Source organism: Salmo salar, chromosome ssa17 (genome assembly GCF_905237065.1).
Source record: "Salmo salar chromosome ssa17, Ssal_v3.1, whole genome shotgun sequence".
Classification (NCBI taxonomy): domain Eukaryota; kingdom Metazoa; phylum Chordata; class Actinopteri; order Salmoniformes; family Salmonidae; genus Salmo; species Salmo salar.
In genome coordinates this window covers 63,311,975-63,333,591 of record NC_059458.1, presented here as the reverse complement: position 1 = coordinate 63,333,591, position 21,617 = coordinate 63,311,975, and the positions used below count along the sequence as shown (strand labels likewise).

General features: G+C 42.2%; 1 protein-coding gene across 2 annotated transcripts in view; it reads left to right on the top strand.

Annotated features, from left to right (window-relative positions):
• Positions 1 to 11,658, top strand: part of lin7a (lin-7 homolog A (C. elegans)) — a 31,709-nt gene extending 20,051 nt beyond the window's left edge. Inside the window, exons 4-6 of one of the 2 annotated variants that reach the window (XM_014153441.2) lie at positions 3,485 to 3,694; positions 6,948 to 7,159; positions 9,685 to 11,658. In XM_014153441.2, coding sequence (XP_014008916.1) covers positions 3,485 to 3,694; positions 6,948 to 7,159; positions 9,685 to 9,709 — 447 coding nt within the window. In that variant the 3' untranslated portion in view covers positions 9,710 to 11,658. Of the gene's footprint in view, positions 1 to 3,484; positions 3,695 to 6,947; positions 7,164 to 9,684 lie in introns of both variants that reach the window. The other variant, XM_014153442.2, reaches the window with a different exon arrangement.
• Positions 11,659 to 21,617: the final 9,959 nt, after the last annotated feature.

Sequence of the window (21,617 nt, the reverse complement as noted above, 5' to 3'; positions counted from 1 at the left end):
AAAACAACTACCCACAACTAAACAGGTGAAAACAAGCACTTTAAATATGACTCCCAATCAGGAACAACGATGAACAGCTGTTCCTGATCGAGAGCCACACAGACCACAAAGAAATATACAAACTAGAAACCTAGAACACAAAAACTCAGAACATACACCAAAACCCCAGAACACATAAATACAACACCCCTCTAGATACACATAACCCCCCCGAACCACATAAAACAAATACCCCCTGCCACGTCCTGACCAAACTACAATAACAAATACTCCCTCGAATGGTCAGGACGTGACAACTCCAATACCTTGACTTTGTTGTCCTTAAGCCATTTTGTCACAACTTTGGAAGCATGCTTGGGGTCATTGTCCATTTGGAAGACCCATTTGCGACCAAGCTTTAACTTCCTGACTGATGTCTTGAGATGTTGCTTCAATATGTCCATATAATTTTCCTTCCTCATGACGCCATCTATTTTGTGAAGTGCACCAGTCCCTCCTGCAGCAAAGCACCCCCACAACATGATGCTGACACCCCCGTGCTTCATGGTTGGGATGGTGTTCTTCGGCTAGCAAGCCTCCCCCTTTTTCCTACAAAGATAACGATGGTCATTATGGCCAAACAGTTCTATTTTTGTTTCATCAGACCAGAGGATATTTCTCCAAAAAGTGCAATCTTTGTCCACATGTGCAATTGCAAACCGTAGTCTGGCTTTTTTATGGCGGTTTTGGAGCGGTGGCTTCTTTCTTGCTGAGCGGCCTTTCAGGTTATGTCGATATAGGACTTGTTTTACCGTGGATATAGATACTTTTGTACCTGTTTCCTCCAGCATCTTCACAAGGTCCTTTGCTGTTGTTCTGGGATTGATTTGCACTTTTCGCACCAAAGTATGTTCATCTCTAGGAGACAGAACGCGTCTCCTTCCTGAGCGGTATGACGGCTGCGTCATGGTGTTTATACTTGCATACTATTGTTTGTACAGATGAACGTGGTACCTTCAGGCGTTTGGAAATTGCTCCCAAGAACGAACCAGACTTGTGGAGGTCTACAATTCTTTTTCTGAGGTCTTGGCTGATATCTTTTGATTTTCCCATGATATCAAGAAAAGAGGCACTGAGTTTGAAGGTTGGCCTTGAAATACATCCACAGGTACACTTCCAATTGACTCAAATGATGTCAATTAGCCTACCAGAAGCTTCTAAAGCCATGACATCATTTTCTGGAATTTTCCAAGCTGTTTAAAGTCACAGTCAACTTAGTGTATGTAAACTTCTGACCCACTAGAATTGTGATACAGTGAATTATAAGTGAAATTATCTGTCTGTAAACAATTGTTGGGAAAATTACTTGTGTCATGCACAAAGTAGATGTCCTAACCGACTTGCCAAAACTATAATTTGTTAACAAGAAATTTGTCGAGTGGTTGAAAAACAAGTTTTAATTACTTCAACATAAATGCATGTAAACTTCCGACTTCAACTTTGCTGAGTGCTGCCCTTGGGCCTATTGAAGGACACCACTTTATCTGATGTTGATGGAATATCAAAATACTCTTTCTAGCCTGCTCAGATCAAATGGTTTTGAGGTTGATGGTATGCTGCTGTTACAGCGACGTGTCCTTTTCATTTCCCTTCAAATATCCATTATTTGTGGAATATTCAAGGTCCCTGTTCAACATTATGAAGTACATAATCATAAAAAATGATTTATTTTTCTCCAAAGCTTATTCAAAGGCTGTTTTGAAAGAGAGAATGTAGATCGGTCTAATCAAACTACTTTACAATTCATGAAAGAGGCCTTGGGGCTTGTACTTCACAGTGTTAAAGCAAGCCAGATTGTCATTGTTTACACAAGAAAGCAATGACAACAGCATTAAGTGCTTTTCAGCTTTGTCCTTGTCCATCACCAATCTTTTCAAAAGCATATTAAACACAGCCACCATCGGAGCAGCAATTAACATAGAGCAAACTCCGTTCACTGGCTTCAACGCCCATGGGAGGGATTTCAATCGATGACATCGAAATGAGATGGTGCGCTGCTTTTGAAAGTGCCGCCCTCCTGAGAGTTTCCGTTTAGCTGAGCCGGTGCTTGTTCATCAGCCTCGTCTCCAAGTACATCTCAAGTACATCGCTGACCAAAGGCCTGGAGGGCAGCACTCAGCACATTTCACATGAATCACTTTAATAAGTAGGACATCGGGGGCCTAAAAAATGTGTTATAGTCCTATGGAAAATCAGGGATCCCTTGATACACCAGCGATCTTGAGGCATTAGCAGGGTAGATGTTATTTTAGATGCCTTTGGTGAACTGTTGCTGGTGAGCATTTACCAATTAAAATGTGTTCCACCTGAGAACATGAGCACTTGATTCAGTTTATTGCCCAGTTAATTGAATCAATTCCAGACTGTAATTCCTGGCCTGAGGTTTTTATATTTTATCTTCCAGAGATGGGAGATCACTTAGTCTATGGTGCTCCAGAGAAAAGACTGAGTTGAACTGATGGCTGATGATAATAACATTTTGTTGAAATTAAGTAATTTCCATATGTACTCTGACATTACTTAGGCAATTTCCCAGTAAGCTGTAATTTTTCGTTGGTTCACCCCTGACACTTTTTGCGTTTGGAGGAGACAGCCGTATGCCACCTAGTTTCTTCCTCCCAAGAAGGGAGATAAACTTGTGAAGGTCGGTATGCCGTTAGCCAGAGAGGTGATGGTGGCATACTGAGCACAGTGCTTCTTTACCTCACAGTGGGAGAGAGAGATGGAGAGAGAGATAGGGGGAGGGGGGGGGTGGAGGATCTCAAAGCTTTGGGCTTTCTTTCACCTGCTAGGGAAAACTTTTGGATCCACATATGCCAAGCTTTGAAACAGAGACCTTTTTCCCCGGCAGTTTCCTGAGAAAGTATTGCTTAATAATAATAATGAGACAGACTTGACAGACCGGCACCTGTGGTGATGTACATCTGCTGTTCCTTTTCCAGGCTGGGCTAACAAGCTCCTGCACACTTAGTTTCAGACGACAAGGCAAGAAGAAGATTCGTCTAGAACTTGAAAGCCATCCCAAGCAAGTGGAATTTAGTAAAGCAGGCTCACAGACATTTAGTTAGTTGGGGTGAAAGTTATCTTGCGTCTTCTTCTCCAGCGGAGACAGATATGTGCTAATCCATGTTCTTACAGAGCCAGAAAACATCTCACATGGCTATACAATACATCACCATCATCGCCTTGGCTCTCATTTTGTTATTCTCAGTCCTACTGGACGTCTCTAAGCCCTGTTTAGAGAGAGAAGTCAGAAGGTCCCACCCACAGAGTGAATTTAAGTCTGTACACTTATTTGGCTGTTTGGAAATGCAATCCCAGTTCATGCACTTAGTATCATCATTATCTAATCTATTTGTGTGGTAGACAGAATAGGGCATGGAGTTAGTGCTGAATACACCAATAATGGTCTGATCATTATCCTCTCTTCTGTCTCTCTCTGCAGGCCACAGTTGCAGCATTTGCGGCCAGCGAGGGTCACTCTCATCCCCGAGTGGTGGAGCTGCCCAAGACGGAGGAGGGGCTGGGCTTCAACGTGATGGGCGGCAAGGAGCAGAACTCTCCCATCTATATCTCTCGCATCATCCCAGGGGGCTTGGCTGAGAGGCACGGGGGACTGAAGCGAGGGGACCAGCTCCTGTCTGTCAATGGCGTGGTATGTATAGATTATTTACGATTACCGCTAGGTCTAGTCACATGGTCAGTTTTTCCTGACCACTTGTCCCATCCAGGAAAAACTCTGTACCCTATTTATGATATTCTGTGAATTTGCGTCTTCTATATTACGAGTCCCAATCACAGTTGTGTGCTGTAGTTAATATTTCAAGGTATTCATTTTCTCATCTTGCTTGACATTTATCCTGACAAACCATATCCAAGCAGGGAAACATTTTGTCTAAACCTTGAGTCAAACTGTCACAATATGGATTGGGTCAAGCAGAGTGATTGGTTTTCTGAAGACCTAAATAAAAATAGGCTTATAGTGAGCCAGCGTCCAAGATACAGGAGCGCTATCTATGACTAAAGCAACGGGCAACAACAAAAGCTATTACAAAGCAACAGTTTTTTAGAAGCAGCCAATGTCACCATGAGCAATATGTTCCAAACTTCACACGGCTTAGCGGTTTAGCCTTTCAAAGTCACTCCTTGCTGAATCCTATTCCGTAACTGTCCATTTACACCATCAAATGAAAACCAATTTGCATGGTAATGTCAGGATGTGTTTGGACATAAAAGTGCCTTCAGACAAACACTAATCAAACGTGCACTTTAAAAAGCAAGCTTCATGGCCTCCCGGGTGGCGCAGTGGTCTAAGGCACTGCATCGCAGTGCTAGCTATGCCACCAGAGACTCTGGGTTTGAGCCCAGGCTCTGTCGCAGCTGGCTGCGACCGGGAGGCCCATGGGGTGGTGCACAATTGGCCCAGTGTCGTCCGGGTTAGGGAGGGTTTGGCTGGCAGGGATATCCTTGTCACATCGCACACTAGTGACTCCTGTGGTGTTCCGGGCACAGTGCATGCTGACCAGGTCGCCAGGTGTATGGTGTTTTCTCCAACACATTGGTGCTGCTGGCTTCTGGGTTGGATGTGCATTGTGTCAAGAAGCAGTGCGGCTTGGTGTTAGTGTTTGTCTGATGGCCTTGAGATAGAAGCTGTTTTTCAGTCTCTCGGTCCCAGCTTTGATGCACCTGTACTGACCTCGCCTTCTGGATGATAGCGGGTTGAACAGGCAGTGGCTCGGGTGGTTGTTGTCCTTGATGATCTTTTTGGCCTTCCTGTGACATCGGGTGCTGTAGGTGTCTTGGAGGGCAGGTAGTTTGTCCCCGGTGATGCGTTGTGCAGACCGCACCACCCTCTGGAGAGCCCTGCGGTTGTGTGCGGAGCAGTTGCCGTACCAGGTGGTGATACAGCCCGACAGGACGCTCTCGATTGTGCATTGGTAAAAGTTTGTGAGTGTTTTTGGTGACAAGACAAATTTCTTCAGCCTCCTGAGGTTGAAGAGGCGGTATTGCGCCTTCTTCACCACGCTGTCTGTGTGGGTGGACCATTTCAGTTTGTCCGTGATGTGTACGCCGAGGAACTTAAAACCTTCCACCTTCTCCACTACTGTGCAATCGATGTGGATGGGTGGGGGTGGGGGTGGGGGGGGGGGTGGTTCTCCCACTGCTGTTTCCTGATGTCCACGATCATCTCCTTTGTTTTGTTGACATTGAGTGAGAAGTTATTTTCCTGACACCACACTCTGAGGGCCGTCACCTCCTCCCTATAGGCCGTCTCGTCATTGTAATCAAGCCTACCACTGTAGTGTCATCTGCAAACTTGATGATTGAGTTGGAAGCGTGCATGGCCACGCAGTCATGGGTGAACAGGGAGTACAGGAGAGTGCTGAGAATGTACCCTTGTGGGGCCCCAGTGTTGAGGATCAGCGGAGTGGAGATGTTGTTTCCTACCTTCACCAGAAAGTCCAGAACCCAGTTGCACAGGGCGGGGTCTGTTGCTGAGCACTCGTTGACTGCTTTTCCTTCACTTTGAGGTCCAACTCATCCCAAACCATCTCAATTGGATTGAGGTCGGGTCATTGTGGAGGCCGGGTCATTGTGGAGGCCAGGTCATCTGATGCAGCACTCCATCACTTTCCTTCTTGGTCAAATAGCCCTTACAAAACCTGGAGATGTGTTGGGTCATTTTCCTGTTGAAAAACAAATGATAGTTCCGCTAAGCATAAACCAGATGGGATGGCGTATTGCTGCAGAATGCTGTTGTAGCCATGCTGGGTAAGTGTGTTCCAAATAAATCACTTGCAGTGTCACCAGCAAAGCACCATCACACCTCTTCCTCCATGCTTCACAGTGGGAACCACACATGCAGAGATCATCCCTTCCCTACTCTGCGTCTCACAAAGACATGGCAGTTGGAACCAAAAATCTCAAATGTGGACTCATCAGACCAAAGGACAGATCTCCACTGGTCTAATGTCCATTGCTCAAGTTACTTGGCCCAAGCAAGTCTCTTCTTCTTATTGGTATCCTTTAGTAGTGGTTTTTTTGCAGCAATTCAACCATGAAGGCCTGATTCACACAGTCTCCTCTGAACTGTTGATGTTGAGATGTGTCTGTTACTTGAACAGACACATCTAATGAACTTATCCTCTGCAGTTGTGGTAACTCTGGGTCTTCCTTTCCTGTGGTGGTCCTCATGAGAGCCAGTTTCATCGTAGCACTCTGTTTTTGACATTTTCCGGATTGACCCTCATGTCTTAAAGTAATTATGGACTGCCATTTCTCTCTGCTTATTTGAGCTATTCTTGCCATAATATGGATTTGGTATTTTACCAAATAGGGCTATCTTCTATATTCCAAGTGACTATCTCATGAAGCTGCTTGAGAGAATGCCAAAGCTGTCATCAAGGCAAAGGGTAGCTACTTTGAAGAATCTCAAATATATATATATATATTTTTATTAACACATTTTTGATTCCATATGTGTTATTTCATAGTTTTGATGTCTTTATTTTTTTGTTGTTGAAAATAGTAAAAATAAAGAAAAACCCTTGAATGAGTAGGTGTCCAAAATGTTGCTTGGTACTGTATATTACTCTGGGCTTGAGGATGAAGTACTAATTATACCAAATATGCAATGCTTGTTGAACTAAGTAAAAATACATTTGACTTCCAGTTCAAACCTAATTGGTTGTAACCATTTAGAAACTGAAGCTGCTGCTGTGTAACTGTGTCATTGTTGCTTACATAAAAGTCTTGGCAAGGTTTCTTTAATTCTCTGTCCATGCCAATTAAGAAACTGAGGCAGACTTCAGAGACCATATCACTACAACACTAACACATTGCCACCACATTTCTTAAATGTGCTGAGTCTCTTCTCTCTCTCATTCTCTTTCACTGTATCTCCCCAGAGTGTGGAGGGGGAGCACCACGAGAAGGCGGTGGAGCTTCTCAAGGCAGCCAAGGACAGTGTGAAGCTGGTGGTACGCTACACGCCCAAGGTCCTGGAGGAGATGGAGGCGCGCTTCGAGAAGCTCCGCACGGCCCGCCGCCGCCAGCAGCAGCAGCTCCTCATGCAGGCTCAGCAGCAGCAGAACCTCACTACCCAGCAGAACCATATGTCGTAGGTGAGGCTTTTCATTGCTTTAAGGGTGGGGGACCGTAGCCTGGTGCCAGATCTATTTGTACTGTCTTGCCGACTCCTATGGGCATTGTCACACCAAAAATGACTGTAGGTGTTGGCAAGACAGCACAAACCAGATCTGGGACCACACAGATGAAGATAACAGCTGGTACAGTAAGAAGACCAGTCCTTTAAACTGGCCATATATTCACCAAACTGTGATTTCATTTAGATTTATACTGTTTTAAGGATCTGACAGGGATTTTACATTTCAGTCATTTAGGAGACGCACTTATCCAGAGCGACTTGAGTGCATACATTTTCACACTTGTCCCCCGTGAGAATCAAACCCACAACCATGGTGTTGCAAGCACCATGTTCTACCAACTGAGCCACACAGGACTCTTCAGCACCTCAAAGGTTTTTGGGGAATAGGGTGAACTGAAGGAGGCTGGCATTGTCTGGAGATACACATTGCACCATTGAAAGAGCAACAGCATTTAAAAAGCAACGAATGCCTTTGAAAACTGCCTATGTGGCATCGATATGAGTCAGAAACAGTTATTCTAGTGTCCAAATTGACTACAAAGTGTTTGGAACAATTGTGTGTCACAACGGGTAAATGAAGGATGGGTTTTGATTAGACAAAGTACATTTGCCTACTAACATGAGGTGAACAGCTGCAGTGATTGCTCTCTATTCAATAGCATACAGTGAGACAGACCTGCCCAGCAGCCTGGCTTTGTTTAGATAAAACAACACGTTGTGCATTTTTTTACTTGAGAAATACTGCAACAAATACCTTAGTCAGATGTAAAATTGCGCAACCTAAACATTCTTGGCAAAAACTCCCAAATTTAATTACAGATTTCTTGAGTTATCTTCGATTAATTCTTGGGATTTTGAGGAAGTGAAATAGGCTTCTGCGTCTACAGTGTCTCATGGGCGACAAACATCATTAACCAAGCGTGGAATCGGTCCGGAAACAAACCTCCAAGACTGAAATCTTGTTTTTCTCATGAGCAACAGAAAAACAGAAGTGCCAATCGGAGTGTTCAGTGGTTCTTTAAAACCCATTGGGCTCTTTATACCCAGAGAGAGTACCAGAGAGGCTCCTGTCAGAGAGTTAAAAGTTACAGAGGATTACATCAAGCGTTTCAAAAAAAACAAAACAATTTGTTTGCAGCACACATTAAGTTCCTGGGATGGGCGCTTAATCTATTTCAGGGTGTTATCTAAACAGTTGCAATCCCCTGTACAGTCATAACCGTCTATGTTGTGTCAGTAATTCAGCCGCGTGGCTTGTGAATTAGTTTAGATATGGCTGAGCAAATAAGAGCTCACGCTCATGGGATGCTACATGTTTTATAACACATACCACAGAGCCAACTTTACTTGACTGCATCAGTGCAAAGTTGAGGCAGACTTATAGTATACATATATACCCCGTCATTGCTTGGATTGCTGGAGGTGATAAAGCAAAAATAACGACAACTCTGAAAATAGGTAGTAGTAATACTAAGCCTGTCTGGGCCACATCACAAAACACTTAACACCACCTGCAGGCTAAGGGATCCTCAGTGGCACTGATCGTTTGATACTAACCCTCCTCATGTAGCCCTCGTTTAGCTCGGGGAGGTATGTGAGAGCTTGTAGACCTGTGCAGTAGAGGCATGGAGTGGGGACTGAGCAGGGATCATGTTGTATCAACCCTGGCATGCTGACTACAGGGCTTTGCCACAGTGGCCAAGAGGCCGGTGGCCAAGCAAGCGACACGCGCGGCGAACAGGCTGCTAGGTGGCAAGCACCATGGGATTGCATGGAATCTGTTCGTCATGTAGCCTTCCTCTCTGTTACGCTGCCCAGCCATTCTGTCTCTCTCTCGCATACCTGGCCAGGCTGACCAAGGCCCGAGGACACAATAGGCTCTGCTATATCTCTGTTCTCAGTAGTAGTGGGAATTCCACAGACATGTAGCCATTTCCTGCTGTCAGATGACCTAGTGGCCTCATAGGTGGAATGTTATTCACATTTTTCATAATTAAGAAACATTATTTCTAAAACCTGACCGAAAATCAGGTGTTTTTATGTCAAACGGTTTTGTTATATTTCAGTGTTCTGTGATGTATATAAAGTGTAATATTGGGATGCAAACTCAACATGTAATACATTTAAACTCTTTATCTGACATGGTACAGGGGTCTTCTTTTTTTAAAGTCCATAACCATGTGTGTGAGGTGTATGCTTCTGTTTCAAAGTAGATTTGTTTAAGACTACCAAGAAACACTCTGTGTGACCCTGATTTAGCCCACTGCAGTAAAAGGTTCATTCACAATCATTTTTAATTGGCTTTTCACAGTTCAATGCGGCTTTTCGCAATTCACAGCAGAGTACACTTCACTTTTTTGTAACTTATTGTACCAGAATATGACATTAGCATCCCACTTTACTGACCTGTCAAAATACTGACTTGTCAAATGGTTTCAAGCATTGCTCTCAGCTTTTCTTACATCTATCTGTCACAGGCTGTTCCAAAAGAAGAAGAAGTGAGACACTGAAAGGAAGGTTCTGAGTCCATCTCTATGTGCAGAGGATGCCGAAGGAACCACCTGGTTGAGGGGAATATGATACTGTTAAGCAGTGAAGACTCTCTCTCCCCCTTCAATGTACTACCAACAGAATGAAGCAAAACTGAAAGATGTGTGTTCTGAAATGTAAACAATGGTGCTTGTGACATGAGAGATTGGAGGCTAGCACTGAAACCCATCCTTTTGACTTTTATTTTGTTTGTGTTCATTTTAAGTTGTACTCTTAACAGTTGAAAGTTGTAACCCTCCACAATGCTCCTTGTCATTTGTGATAGTTTACTTCTTTTTGTTATCTGTTTTGAATTCATTTCACTTGTTTCCTGGCTTTGGTTTTGCTATAGCTTTGTACAGTGATATTTCTATTGTTTCTTCTATGGGAGCTTGTCTGTGTGTGAGTGAACATTGCTTTTTTTGTGTCAAACTTGTCCTGGTTTGGATAAATGTGAACTCTTTTTTTACCTTATATATATATATTGCAGCGAGAAAATATTTTGTATGGAAACTTGTAGATTTAGCAATAACAGACTTTCGTTGGGTTTACATTTCACATAAAAGTAATGATTAGAGATATACAGTATGTGGGAAAGATACAAAAGTTAACAATGTAATACTAGATCAACTGTATCTTATGCACTGTGTGTCATAAGGCAGCTTCTGCCATTAAAAATCAAACGGCTGTTAAAAGAGAGGTATGTAAAGTGGATGAATACACAGAGATAATTGTATTCATACAATTGAATAGGCAAGTACAATTATCGTGCAATTTCATAACTTGATTTTCAGCTCTCAAGTCAGCCATTTAATGATTGTTAGTCATCTACTCCCATCAAATGAATATATACAGAGAGTATATAGAGTAATCATATAAAATAAAATCTACATATATCAATATAATTTGAACATTTGAATCATTTATATGAGGAATGTCAAACACATTTATATATATATATATTAATGACCTGGCGGGTTAATCATATGGTACAATTGTCTTTATTTTTTAAATCAATCTATTTTATTGTTTATATTCTGAGTTTTGCATAAAGTCATTTCATTAAGGTATGTGTGTGTTTGATAACATGCAGATGATTATTTAAAAGATTGAATTGTATAAGACCTATAGCCCAGTGTATAATTCATACCGGAATATTATGGTTAATGAACTCATTCTCCTGGATCTGCGTCGTCACCTTTACATTGTGAGTAAAAGACTGTGGAATGTTCTAGTTGTCTTATCAATGAGGGACCTCTGTTTTAAACTCTCTCCTTCAACCCTCTACCTATAGTCTGACGTAGTATTCTTATGACAAGTAACCATATTTAGGTATAACATGTTGCACTGTGGATTCATTGAAAGCTATTAGAAAACCATTTGATGATCGACACTGATCAAAAGTGGTCTTGTATCTGTAGTACTGTCAGACAAACATTACATTGGATGGTTTTCCTAGTAGCAAACTCTAGTATGTATGTTCTATATAGGCCTAGTTCTTTTGTCTGTGGGTATTGAAGTAGTGCAAGATCATTTAACATCCACACTGTGTGCAATGTGCCATCCTGATAGTCCAGCCAGATTGGGCTGTGAACGTGTTTTGTTCCTCAACTTTTGAGCAGTTCATCTTGCCTCTGACAGATCCCTTTTGTACATTTACTTATTCTCTTTCTTATTGCCAACTTGTATTTTTTAGGCTGAACATACTGTACTTCCTGACTGGACGTACTGTACTTCCTGATTCAACGTACTGTACTTCTTGATTCGACGTACTGTACTTCCTGATTCTACGTACTGTACTTCCTGACTGGACGTACTGTACTTCCTGATTGTACAGAAAAAAAGACAACACCAGGTGATATGCAATTGTTATACATATTATATTTGTATAAATAAATATATGTGCGTGTGTACAATGATGACTTCATTGACCCCGAACTGCTTCTTCTACTGTGTCTATTGTGCTTGTCTGAAATCTGGGGTAAGGGGAAACAGGCTACAGCTAACTCCTTACCCCTGTCTGTTTGAGCTGTGAACAGGAATTACAGGGCAGCAGTGTAGCACTCTTCCAAAGCAATTATGGTCTCTCAGTGATGGGGTCACTGGTTCTGACACTGCCTTCCTCAGTACTGAGATGAAGTGCCTGTGGATGTCACATTATAATTCCCCCTTGAATTTAAGCATCGATATAAACCCAATCGCCAATGGACGGCAATACAGAAGGCAGACACTGAAACTAATGCCGGAGCTCAGTGGTCCTTGTAAGATGGCGGAAGGAAACTCAAGCTGAGGATGTGGATTTGTTTGCACCAGCTACACTGACTATATAGAACATAGTGTGTATCGGCCTACTATTGTGTTTGTCAAAGGGAACACCACTAGACAAACCAGGCTGTGTGTGCTATTATAAACCTGGCTGAAGCTGTAGACCGTATACCACAATTATGACAAAACATGTATTTTTACTGCTCTAATTACGTTGGTAACCAGTTTATAATAGCAATAAGGCACCTCTGGGGTTTGTGATATATGGCCAATATACCATGGCTAAGGGCTGTTTCCAGACACTGCGTTGCATTGTGCCTAAGAACAGCCCTTAGCCATGGTATATTGGTCATATACTACACCTACTCGGGACTTATTGCTTAATTCTACTTCCCTCAGATAGAATCAAAGGAATATTTCCATCAGGAATGTCTAATTTCTAAACAGCGACTCATCCTCGCAATCCATCTATCTACTTAATCACCTCTTTTCTCATTCCACGGCGCTAATGAACTGAGTAGTGAGGATGGAAACGCAAACTCGTAATTAGGCATCACTGATGAGAGATCAGTGAAATATGTTCATATCTGTCATTCTTATTCTGTAAAATGAATAGATCCCAGCTTGAATTAATCAATCAGTAGGCTACACACTACAGAGATGTTCATATAGTCTAGAGGGCTTGTGTTGGAGAATGTACAATCTACAGAGACTGGGCCATGTCGTGGCTACTGACATTTGAGCTCTCAGGAATGACATTGCATTATATGCATCTAATCTCATCTTTGTGGACATATGAATCCTGGCTACAAGTCATTTCCATTAGCACAACCTTTAAATTAATCAGATTGATCTGATGAGTCTAATGCAAATGAATAACAGCATAGCTGGCATATGTATTCACTGTATAACACTGTAAGGAATTCACACTTATATGACTGGTGTGAATTGATTTGTTTCTGTGTACTGCTAGAACACACCACTTACTTTATAGCCAGGTGAAATCCCATCCTCTCTGTCTCCGTGACAACATACTTCTAGATGCAGGTGTGGGGAGGGGGGGGTCAGACTTTACTCTATAGGGTGGGGGCATTGCATGTGATGTGATACCCTGTTGGTCTGCCATGGCAACCTAGAGGCAGAAAATGCTGCTTTTGTGCCACAGACATTTGGAGGTAGGTGATAAAACAATACTTTGTATGATTCCCCATGGAAGCAAATGAAGAAGAAACAGTCAAGGATACTATCTGTAGGATAGACTACAAAGGTTATGTAGTGTTAACATAAATGATGATACAGTCTACTATACAGAGGATTAGACTGAAGCCTATAGTATAAGAGTCTGTCTGGCACCAGGGCTAGAAGTCTTCCAGTCACACCTCGCTGTGTAGTCACGGGGGTCGCGCGTTAGCCATGCTAATAGTATAGACCAGGGGTATTCCGACCCAAATCGACCTATTCAAGTCTTACCTTACGAAGTCCGGACTACTGCTGGTTTTCTGTTAATGACCTCATAGTTAATTGCACCCCCCTGAGCAGTATACTACAAAGTAGGATCAGTGAGTTAGTCAGCTAACTTTGATAAACAATCATAAATAACTATTGATTTTCTGGTTCATTAAGAAGACTAAACTTAGATATATGTTTTTAGTTGTAGAGTCAATTAGACCATGCCCATTTCAAGCTTATCCTTCCCCCAAAAAATTGCTGGCTAACTCATTGAGATGAGATAGGTGAGATAGGGTGCAGGCCAGGCAGCAGGCTGTTAGCCAGCCTGCCAGCTTAGTGGAGTCTGCCACTAGCACAGTCAGTGTAGTCAGCTCCGCTATCCCCATTGAGACCGTGTCTGTGCCTTGATCTAGGTTGGGCAAAACTAAACATGGCGGTGTTCGCTTTAGCAATCTCACTGCAATAAAGACCTCCTCCATTCTTGTCATTATTGAAAGAGATTGTGATATCTCACATCTCAAAATAGGGCTACTTAATGTTAGATCCCTCACATCCAAGGCAGTTATAGTCAATGAACTAATCACTGATCATAATCTTGATGTGATTGGCCTGACTGAAACATGGCTTAAGCCTGATGAATTTACTGTGTTAAATGAGGCCTCACCTCCTGGTTACACTAGTGACCATATCCTCCGCGCATCCCGCAAGGGTGGAGGTGTTGCTAACATTTACAATAGCAAATTTAAATTTACAACAAAAAGAAAATACAGATTTTTTGTCTTTTGAGCTTCTAGTCATGAAATCTATGCAGCCTACTCAATCACTTTTTATAGCTAATGTTTACAGGCCTCCTGGGCCATATACAGCGTTCCTCACTGAGTTCCCTGAATTCCTATCGGACCTTGTAGTCATGGCAGATAATATTCACATTTTTGGTGGCTTTAATATTCACATAGAAAAATCCACAGACCCACTCCAAAAGGCTTTTGGAGCCATCATCGACTCCGGACCTACTCACTGCCACAGTCATACTCTGGACCTAGTTTTGTCCCGTGGAATAAATGTTGTGGATCTTAATGTTTTCCCTCATAATCCTGGACTATCGGAACACCATTTTATTACATTTGCAATTGCAACAAATAATCTGCTCAGACCCCAACCAAGGATCATCAAAGCTGTGTTATAAATTCTAGGACAACTCAAAGATTCCTAGATGCCCTTCCAGACTCCCTCCACCTACCCAAGGACGTCAGAGTACAAAAGTCAGTTAACCACCTAACTGAGGAACTCAATTTAACCTTGCGTAAAGCTAACTAAATGCAGCATTCCCCAAGAGAGGATGGCTTTCACTTCAGCAGTGACAAATTCATGAACTTCTTTGACGAAAAGATCATGATCATTAGAAAGCAATTTACGATAAAATGGGTGAAAGTTTTATATGATGATCCTCAGGCTGCTGTCCTTACTAATGGACTATGGTCAAATAGCTTCCCTATACACAGAGGTACCAGACAGGGCTGTCCTTTGTCCACCCTCCTATTTGCACTTGTTATGGAACCACTGGCCGAGGCCATCAGGGTAACGCCTGCTATACAGGGGCTGCTCATTGGTGATGTTCACCATAAAATAAGCTTGTATGCTGATGATGCCCTGATATTCATTTCTAATCCCGAGACTTCAATCACATCTTTTATTAATATTATTGAGTTATTCAGCGAATTCTCAGGCTACAAGATTAACCTAACTAAATCAGAGGCTATGCCACTTGGTAACCTTCACTCTGTGCCTAATACTTCTCCCCCTTCCCTTTTAAATGGTCTCCCTCAGGTTTTACGTATCTGGGTATATTTGTAGCTCCTAAATTCCAACAAATGTACAAAGCCAATTTTGTTCCCTTGTTCGACACAATAAGACAGGATCTGGAGCGCTGGAACTCTCTTCCAATTTCATGGTTGGGTAGAATATCCCTCTTGAAAATGAACATTTTACCTAGGCTACTCTACCCAATCCAAATGATCCCAGTATTACTCTCCAATAAGGTAATAAAGGATGTAAATGGATGGCTAAGTTCCTTTATATGGAGTAAACGCAAGCCAAGACTTAAGATGGCAATATTGCAGCTGCCAAGTTCTATGGGTGGCTTGGATCTGCCCAGTATCAGGTTCTATCAGTGGTGTGCCCATCTATGTTATATCTCAGACTGGATCACAAACGATGACTCCTCTATTTGGTTAGACATTGAGACTTCTCTTTCAAAACACCCTTTACAGGATCTTTTGTTTTTCACAAGTTTCAAGTCTGTAAAAGATCATTGTAACAACCCCATTACACTTAACACACTCAAAGTATGGAAGTCAGTTCAACGTTTCCTGGGAAGGTCCAAACTAACCTCTGCTCTTACCCCAATTCTTAACAACCCAGATTTCGCCCCAGGATTGCTGGATGCTGGCTTTAACGTTTGGCTTAATAAGGGCATACGCAGACTAAATGACTTATTTGCGGATAAGATTTTATTGTCATTTGAGCAGATGGTCGAGAAATATCAACTCCCAAAGCAGGACTTTTTCCATTTCCTACAAGTAAGACATTATATTCTGAAGAGCACCACCTTAATTGACAACCCTGATATGTCTGTCATTGAAAGAATGTTTTTTTTCCCACAAAGGAAAATGTCTGTAAGTCTGTTTTATGATGCTTTAAGGTCCTTTTCCGCTGTCGATACACAGAGGGTGAAACAAGTGTGGGAGAAAGAACTGTCTGTTACTATTGACGAAGAGATGTGGGAGGACATTTAGAAATATGCAAAAACAATATCTATATGTAATCGTACTAGAGCAATTCAATTAAGAACAATACACAGATTGCATATATCCCCAAATCGCAGACATGCTTTTAGCCCCTCTTCCTCTTCTCTTCAGTGTCTTAAATGTAAAACTGATACAGGCACCCTAACACATTGTTTATGGTCATGTACCAAAATACAAAGATATTGGTCTGGTGTTCTGCAAGAAAGTGAAAAGATCCTAGGGGTCGATCTAGAATTGGACCCAGTCTCTCTACTGTTAGGTCTACCTAGTAGGCATGTAACTTCTGTGGGTAAGAGGAGGCTTTACAACATCCTCACCTTCGCAGCGAGGAAAAACATACTTTTACAGTGGATTAGTGATAAGGTTCCCTCTATTAAAGATTGGCATAAGATACTGTTTGAATGGGTGCCGCTGGAATATCTGACATGTACATTGCATTCTAAGACAGATCAGTTCTACAAAGAATGGGAACCTTACCTAAATTACCTAGAACCTGAAGTGTCAGCTATTATGCTGCGAGGATTCTCTTAGAATGGTGATCTATGTATTTCAGAATTACACTGTACGGTCCATGTGGGGAACTCAACTTCTTGGTTTAAACTGAGCTTTTTATTTGTTTATATTTTATTTTATTTTTTGTTTGTTTTTATTTTTATTTTATTTTTTATTTTTTATTATTATTATTATTTTTTTTATCTCTGTTTATGTTTGTTTAAAATGTATGTATTGAGAGACGCAATGAGGGGGATGGGGTGAGAGAAGCGCTGAGCGGGGAGAGGGAAATGGTGTGTGTGTGTGTACGTGCGTGCATACATACGGATATGTGTAAGTGAGTGCTGTTTTTTTACCTTGTCTTTGTTGTTGTATCTCTTAATATGGGTGAAAATTGTGAAACTCCAATAAAAAATACTGTTACAAAAAAGAAAGCAAATTACGGACTCCTCTTTAAATCTGCGTATTCCTCCAAAGCTCAGTTGTCCTGAGCCTGCACAACACTGCCAGGACCTAGGATCAAGGGAGACAGTCAAGTTTTTTAATACTATATCTCTTGACACATTGATGAAAATAATCATGGCTCTAAATCTTCAAGCTGCCTACTGGACCCTATTCCAGCTAAACTACTGAAAGAGCTGCTTCCTGTGCTTGGCCCTCCTTTGTTGAACATACGATATGGCTCTCTATCCATCGGATGTGTACCAAATTCACTAAAAGTGGCAGTAATAAAGCCTCTCTTGAAAAAGCCAAACCTTGACCCAGAAAATGTTAAAAACTATCGGCATATATTAAATCTCCCATTCCTCTCAAAAAATGTGCTGTTGCGCAGCAACTCACTGCCTTCCTGAAGAAAAAACAATGTATACGAAACGCTTCAGTCTGGTTTTAGACCCCATCATAGCACTGAGACTGCACTTGTGAAGGTGGTAAATTACCTTTTAATGGCGTCAGAACGAGGCTCTGCATATGTTCTCGTGCTTCAGACCTTAGTGCTGCTTTTGATACCATCTATCACGGCATTCTTTTGGAGAGATTGGAAACCCAAATTGGTCTACATGGACAAGTGGCAAATGTTCTACTATTAAACTCAGACAAAACAGAGATAGTTCTAGGTCCCAAGAAACAAAGAGATCTTCTGTTGAATCTCACAATTAATCTTGATGGTTGTACTGTACAGTCGACTCAAATAAAACTGTGAAGGACCTCGGCTTTACTCTGGACCCTGATCTCTCTTTTGACGAACATATCAAGACTGTTTCAAGGACAGCTTTTTTCCATCTACATAACATTGCAAAAATCTGAAACTTTCTGTCCAAAAATGATGCAAAAAAAATGAATCCATGCTTTTGTCACTTCTAGGTTAGACTACTACAATGCTCTATATTCCGGCTACCTGGATAAAGCACTAAATAAACTTCAGTTAGTGCTTAACACGGCTGCTAGAATCTTGACTAGAACCAAAAAATGTGATCATATTACTCCAGTGCTAGCCTCTCTACACTGGCTTCCTGTTAAGGCTAGGGCTGATTTCAAGGTTTTACTGCTAACCTACAAAGCAATACATGGTCTTGCTCCTACCTATCTTTCCGATTTGGTCCTGCCGTACATACCTACACGTACGCTATGGTCACAAGACGCAGGCCTCCTTACTGTCCCTAGAATTTCTAAGCAAACAGCTGGAGGCAGGGCTTTCTCATACAGAGCTCCATTTTTATGGAATGGTCTGCCTATCCATGTGAGAGACGCAGACTCGGCCTTGACCTTTAAGTCTTTATTGAAGACTAATCTCTTCAGTAGGTCCTATGATTGAGTGCAATCTGGCCCAGGAGAGTGAAGGTGAACGGAAAGGCACTGGAGCAACGAACCACCCTTGCTGTCTCTGCTTGGCCGGTTCCCCTCTCTCCAATGGGATTCTCTGCCTCAAACCCTATTACAGGGGCTGAGTCGCTGGCTTACTGGTGCTCTTCCATGCCGTCCCTAGGAGGGGTGCGTCACTTGAGCGGGTCGAGTCACTGACATGATCTTCCTGTCCGGGTTGGTGCCCCCCCTTGGGTTCGTGCCGTGGGGGAGATCTTCGTGGGCTATACTTGGCCTCGTCTCAGGATAGTAAGTTGGTGGTTGAAGATATCCCTCTAGTGGTGTGGGGTCTGTGCTTTGGCAAAGTGGGTGGGGTTATATCCTGCCTGTTTGGCCCTGTCCGGGAGTATCGTCGGACGGGGCCACAGTGTCTCCCAACCCCTCCTGTCTCAGCCTCCAGTATTTATGCTGCAATAGTTTATGTGTCGGGGGGCTAGGGTCAGTCTGTTATATCTGGAGTATTTCTCCTGTCTTATCTGGTGTCCTGTGTGAATTTAAGTATGCTCTCTCTAATTCCCTCTCTCTCTTTTTCTCTCTCTCTCCCTCTCTCTCTTTTCTCTCTTTCTCACGGAGGACCTGAGCCCTAGGACTATGCCTCAGGACTACCAGGCCTGATGACTCCTTGCTGTCCCCAGTCCACCTGGTCGTGCTGCTGCTCCAGTTTCAACTGTTCTGCCGCGGCTATGGAACCCTGACCTGTTGACCGGACGTGCTACCTTGTCCCAGAACTGCTGTTTTCAACTCTCTAGAGACAGCAGGAGCGGTAGAAATACTCTGAATGATCGGCATTGAAAAGCCAACTGACATTTAGTCCTAAGGTGCTGACCTGTTGCACCCTCTACAACCACTGTGATTATTATTATTTGACCCTGCTGGTCATCTATGAACATTTGAACATCTTGGCCATGTTCTGTTATAATCTCCATCCGGCACAGCCAGAAGAGGACTGGCCACCCTTCATAGCCTGGTTCCTCTCTAGGTTTCTTCCTATGTTCTGGCCTTTCTAAGGAGTTTTTCCTAGCCACCGTGCTTCTACACCTGCATTGCTTGCTGTTTGGGGTTTTAGGCTGGGTTTCTGTACAGCACTTTGTGACATCAGCTGATGTAAGAAGGTCTTTATAAATACATTTGATTGATTGATTGATTCTGCTTTGTAGTATTTATTTATTTAACCTTTAAACCTGGTGTCGCAAGTTCAAATCAGTCCCTGATTAGAGGGGACTTTTTTATTGTTTGAGGTCCAGATTTTAATTTGAGGGGTGTATGCTATTATTAACTAGCCAACTAGCTATAGCCTAAAATCCCACTGGGCACACTGGTTGAATCAACGTTGGTTAACCAACGTAGAATAGACGTCTGTGCCCAGTGGGATAAATCAACATGGTGTCTAGATTACTCACTCAAAGGTGGGTCCTCAATGCAAGTGCAATAGTTAGCCTTCATAATGACAAAACCGTTTGAATTATATTGTATTGTATTGATGTGATTATGAATCACTTAATGTTAAATTATGTTTAATGTAAGAGTCTGGCAGCTAGCTAACTATATTGTATTGATGCGATTATTCACTTAATGTTGTTAAATATATTTAATGTAAGAGTCTGGGAGCTAGCTAACCTCCTCATAGCCGCCTCATAATTTAAAGGAGGGATTTGCAGTGAGCATGAGGACAACATTGGCTCCACTTGAGCACATGGGTTTTGGAGTTTTGAAGGAGCCTACAGAGAAATTGAATTGTTAACTGTCTACCTTTCATCCCATCATGTTCTATTAAAAGAGCACAATGTCTGTCAAATTTAATTGGATCACCCTGTTGCAGGAGAACTTTCCTTCAATTCAGGAAATGTAAAACTTGTAGTATATATGAGGTTTAAAAAGACTTCTGACATTTGTAATTTCCACTATAAAATCTCAGACTTGATTTTCCCTTATGAAAAATGTATCAACCCCTACAAAAATGTCCGTTAGTTATAATCCACATAATAATTCCCATTTCCTGTTGCTGCAGGATTATTTTCCTGCTGTAGTAAACTGACTAAAATGAAGATCCTACATCTGTATCAAATTGTCAGGTAGTTATTGTTTAACTGGAATATGACACAAACAATATCACAGCCTACTTATTAGATAGCAAATACAAATTCTCTGGAGTCATGAGAGCATGACAAGTGACATCTCATAGTCAAGTATTAGAAATACCTCCCTCTTGTGGTGATAGTGTATACTCAGTACTGAAAATAATGGCTTTGGCTATTGTGAGAAATGCCAGAGTACTTCACATTAGAGTGATTTGTGTCAGGCTACTTCAGTCCTTACATTTTTCCAGGTTGGAAGAGGAATCAAATGGAAATAGATTAATGATATCCTAATAATAAAGTACTTGATGCAAATTCCCCCCTGTTCGTAACCTTGGGTCATACTATCTGTTGATGTGGAAACAAAGATTATATCTCTTGTCATCTCATGACGTCACATGCCTGGTGCATGATGAGTGATTTATGAATATATCCCAGGTTTAGCCATGGAAAATGACTTCAATGCGTAGGGAGCCTCGTAGCCAGCAGTGTGGCTTACTGAAATAGAAGCCCTCGCTGGTATGCCTGCTATGCCACAGAGCCATCTAGCATCGTGCCACAGAGGCAGAGCATGTGTTTAACTACCAGTATTACCCACTCGCCACTCAGTCTCTCCCTCTGGTGTCACAATAGGAAGGTGCTTGTCATAAACATGAAGACTTGAGTGTCTCTCGAAGGTTATGTCACGACGAGATAGGTTTCTATGTTTTCACATGGGCGTGACTGTGTGCTGTGCTGCCATAGGGCAAGTGATATAGGAGTTACATAATCTGTTGGTTGCTCTCAAACCCAAATAAAAAAACCTGCAGTGACACATTCGATTTCACTGTGTTCTTCTATTATAAATGCGTTGTAAATGTAAGGGAAATCCTTTTAGCCTAATGGGGTCACAATACAACAGGAAAAAGACTGTAACGCTTTGATTTTGTGATC